We start from the raw sequence: 3,374 nt of genomic DNA on the forward strand, positions 1-3,374 counted from the left end.
GGTTCCTTTTGCTCTCATTTAAAACTATGCAAAACCGTATCAATTTTGCGTCGACATTTAGCTACCAGCCCGTCCTCGTCAGCAAAAGCAAAACATATTCCGCCAGTAACGACGTTAACCACAATCTTCCTCTATACTTTTTTACCTCTAGTCTATTTTCGAATATGTCGCAAACAAACGGTTCATTTGCATAGCACATGTACCGTAAGCCATCGTCATACCACACTGCAAACGAATGCGACCAGCATGGTCAAATAATGTCGTGTTCAATGGTAGCATCTATCTTAGCCCGTCAATAAACACTTGCTTAGCGGAAGAACAGACTTTAAAACCTGTTTTATTGGTCATTCGTCACACCACCCAACCAATGTAAAAAGAAAGCATCGGGCAATGGAATGACTACGACCACAAGTGGATGCTGCGCATGATATGCGGTTTACTTTTGACACAGGTGGATATCAGTTTTCGCCGGTCAGAACTCCGATCAAATTATATATTGGACAGAAGTTGCTCGGTTGGGAGAAAATGAGCACGGATTGTCAGCATAAAAGTGGAAGAAAATGGTTACTAGTGATTGCTGTTTTAAGTGTTCTGGTAACATCAAAGGTTTATGCTCTTGAGTTCAGCTTGGATCATAAATCAGATGAAAGTAGTGCTATCACCACTCTCGTTTCCATTGAAGCGACAACCATGGACGAAGCGGTAAGAGTTAAAAAGCAATCATATGAAATCTGATTCCAATTTATGAAAATCGAAGCGTTTGAGTGTTTGTGTTGTGTCCGTTATGTGTTCTCGATGTTGTTCCTATTCCAGTAGACTCAAACGGATAGTACGGATTTATACGAGGGAACTACGGACGTAACCGAGAGCTGGACAACAGATACAACGGAGGATGGATTAGAACAGGAGGCCACGTTTCGCAAATTGAATTGTACTGAGTGCAGTGAGTAACAATATTAAAAAACTTTTATAATATTCTATTTCTAACTATTGCTCCAACGCTTTTTATCCCAGAATGTGGCAACCGAGATTCACTGGGCAAAATTGTCGGCGGATCAACCAGCAAGGAGAACGCCTACCCCTGGATGGTAGCCCTGTACTACAGGGACCGATTTACGTGTGGCGGTTCACTGATAACTGATCGCTATATCCTAACGGCTGCGCACTGCGTATTCCGGTTGAGTCCAGCCCGCTTCCGTGTTCAACTTCTGGTGCACAACCGCACCCAACCGACGACGAACTCGGTGGAACGGAGCGTCAAAGCCATCAAGACGTTCTTCTACAGTGGGTTGTCCAACAACAATGACATTGCACTGATGGAGTTAACCTTCCCGGTAACGATCGCGGAGGATCATCTGGTACCGATATGTTTGCCTCAGACCAATGACGCCTTGTATGATGGGAAGATGGCCGTCGTTACGGGTTGGGGTAAAACTGCGTACGGAGGGTTGTCAGCTACGTTACAGGAACTGGAGGTGCCGATATTGACTAATTCAAGGTGCCGGAGGGCGGGCTATTGGTTGTTCGAGATCACCAATCGGATGCTTTGTGCGGGGTACATAGAAGGCGGGAGAGACTCGTGCCAGGTGAGTGGATTTGACGGATTGATCAACGTGAGTATTATTTTTTACGAACGTTTTAGGGAGACAGCGGTGGACCTCTTCAGGTATATAACAATGAAACGCATCGTTACGAGTTGGTTGGAATTGTGTCCTGGGGAAGAGCTTGCGCACAAAAGAACTATCCTGGAGTGTACACAAGAGTCAATAAGTTTCTGCGTTGGATTAACAACAATGTTAAAGATTCATGCATTTGTACGTAATAAAACTGTTAATCTATTTTGACTGCCATCGATTTTATAGAAGTTATGTATAAAAAGCTTTCGAGTTCAGTAATTCAATAGAAACACGAAAGCAAAAAGTACAACAATTCAACTATTGCATATCCCGGAATCCATGAGATTGAGTTTAGATCGTTAGCTTAGCCTAGCTAGCTTAACTTTGACTGACTACATATAGGCATCTATGGTTGCTACTCTGTAATTGACCAAAATCAGTGAATATGCACAAACAATCAACTACTGAAGTCTGCAAAGATTCTTACACTAGAAGTTAATGTTCCTTATACAGATATTGTACTAAAAGTACACATAATGGGGCGATTTAGAATGATTTATATAGAAAATGACTAAGGCCGTTACAAATATTAAAATAACATTTTGTCCTACTGGTCAAGGAAAAAAAATTAAAAAACTCCTCGGATTTGTTAAAGAATGTTTTGAAAATCCTCAAAATTATGCGAATTTATTTTGTTGCCCCCTCAAAATATTATTTTTTGGCAAAAAAAATCCGAGGGGGGGGTGACAAAATAGTTTTTAAATATTTGTATCAGCCTAATAGTATATATTTTTTTTTAAATTGCCGAAATACCATAGAGATTTGTCAATGTTCTCACAGAACGGTAAAAAACTGACATCCACTTGTTTAGTATAATATAATGGTTTCGATCTTCTCGGAAGGCAGTCCGATAGTTTTCTGGGGTCATAAATAAATAACTATCGCACTGCTCTTAAACAAAATTTAGAAATTCTGATGCACAACCCCACCAAACCAACGACGAGAGGAGCAGCAAATTTAAAAATTCACTATTTCAGCCTTCTGGATCTTCTGGGAGACCGTTGTGATCCTACTCTCGGTTTTCCATTAGAAATGTCTTAGAAAAAATCTCGTCACTAAAAAACGAAATGAGGAAATTAATCATCTGAAAGAACGCCATTGTATGGCAACCTGGGAGCATACTCTAGATCAGCGGTTTTAACCTGGGGCACATGTACCCCTGGGGATACCTTTGCTGGTCTCTGGGGATACCTGAGACAAAAATCCGTAATAGCGGACGTTGTAATAACATTGCAAAAAAAAAATTTTTGGATTTTTTTTCGAATAGGCGTTGTTAAGACCGTTTTTTTTTATTCAGCCTATTCCGTTAACTTGACGTTAAGTTGCCAAATATAACAGAATCTATACTGTCTGATAAAACCTAATGGTCAACAGGGTAATTGTGTTTACCTATTGAGCGATTCCAAGCAACAGCATCAAAATTTAAGAAAATTTTTAATTCATGATTTTCTATTGAGTTGAAACTTTGCACAGTTTTTCAATTGCATCTAAATCGTCATTTTTCGATATCAAATCTTCATATTGAGTCACGACTAACTTTTCAAAAGGGTGTATGTGAAAATGGTTCAAAAATATTTAAAAAGCTGCACAGCAAAAACGGAATGTTCGATTGTTATGATTTTTTCAGCAAAGTTAGACAACTAAATAGTGATTCTTAAGAAAATGCGCACAGTAAAAAAAAAATTTTTTGCCTTTAAA

The 3,374-nt window shown here is 39.5% G+C and overlaps 1 protein-coding gene across 1 annotated transcript; it reads left to right on the forward strand.

Moving 5' to 3' along the window:
• The first annotated feature begins 346 nt into the window (after nt 1-346).
• Nucleotides 347-1,864, forward strand: LOC134210295 (serine protease hepsin-like). Its single transcript, XM_062686626.1, has 4 exons — nt 347-702; nt 817-943; nt 1,015-1,586; nt 1,643-1,864. The coding sequence occupies exons 1-4, from the start codon at nt 430-432 to the stop codon at nt 1,820-1,822; spliced, it is 1,152 nt and encodes a 383-aa protein (XP_062542610.1). The 5' UTR covers nt 347-429; the 3' UTR covers nt 1,823-1,864.
• The last annotated feature ends 1,510 nt before the right edge of the window (nt 1,865-3,374 follow it).

This window comes from Armigeres subalbatus, chromosome 1 (assembly GCF_024139115.2).
Source record: "Armigeres subalbatus isolate Guangzhou_Male chromosome 1, GZ_Asu_2, whole genome shotgun sequence".
In the NCBI taxonomy this organism is placed as follows: Eukaryota; Metazoa; Arthropoda; class Insecta; order Diptera; family Culicidae; genus Armigeres; species Armigeres subalbatus.

Bases quoted from the DNA above. Each gene is read 5' to 3' on its own strand.
- LOC134210295 (XM_062686626.1), top strand. From the start codon at position 430: ATGCGGTTTACTTTTGACACAGGTGGATATCAGTTTTCGCCGGTCAGA. The intron at 703-816 runs GTAAGAGTTAAA...CTATTCCAGTAG, and splicing joins CGACAACCATGGACGAAGCG to ACTCAAACGGATAGTACGGA. The intron at 1,587-1,642 runs GTGAGTGGATTT...CGAACGTTTTAG, and splicing joins GCGGGAGAGACTCGTGCCAG to GGAGACAGCGGTGGACCTCT.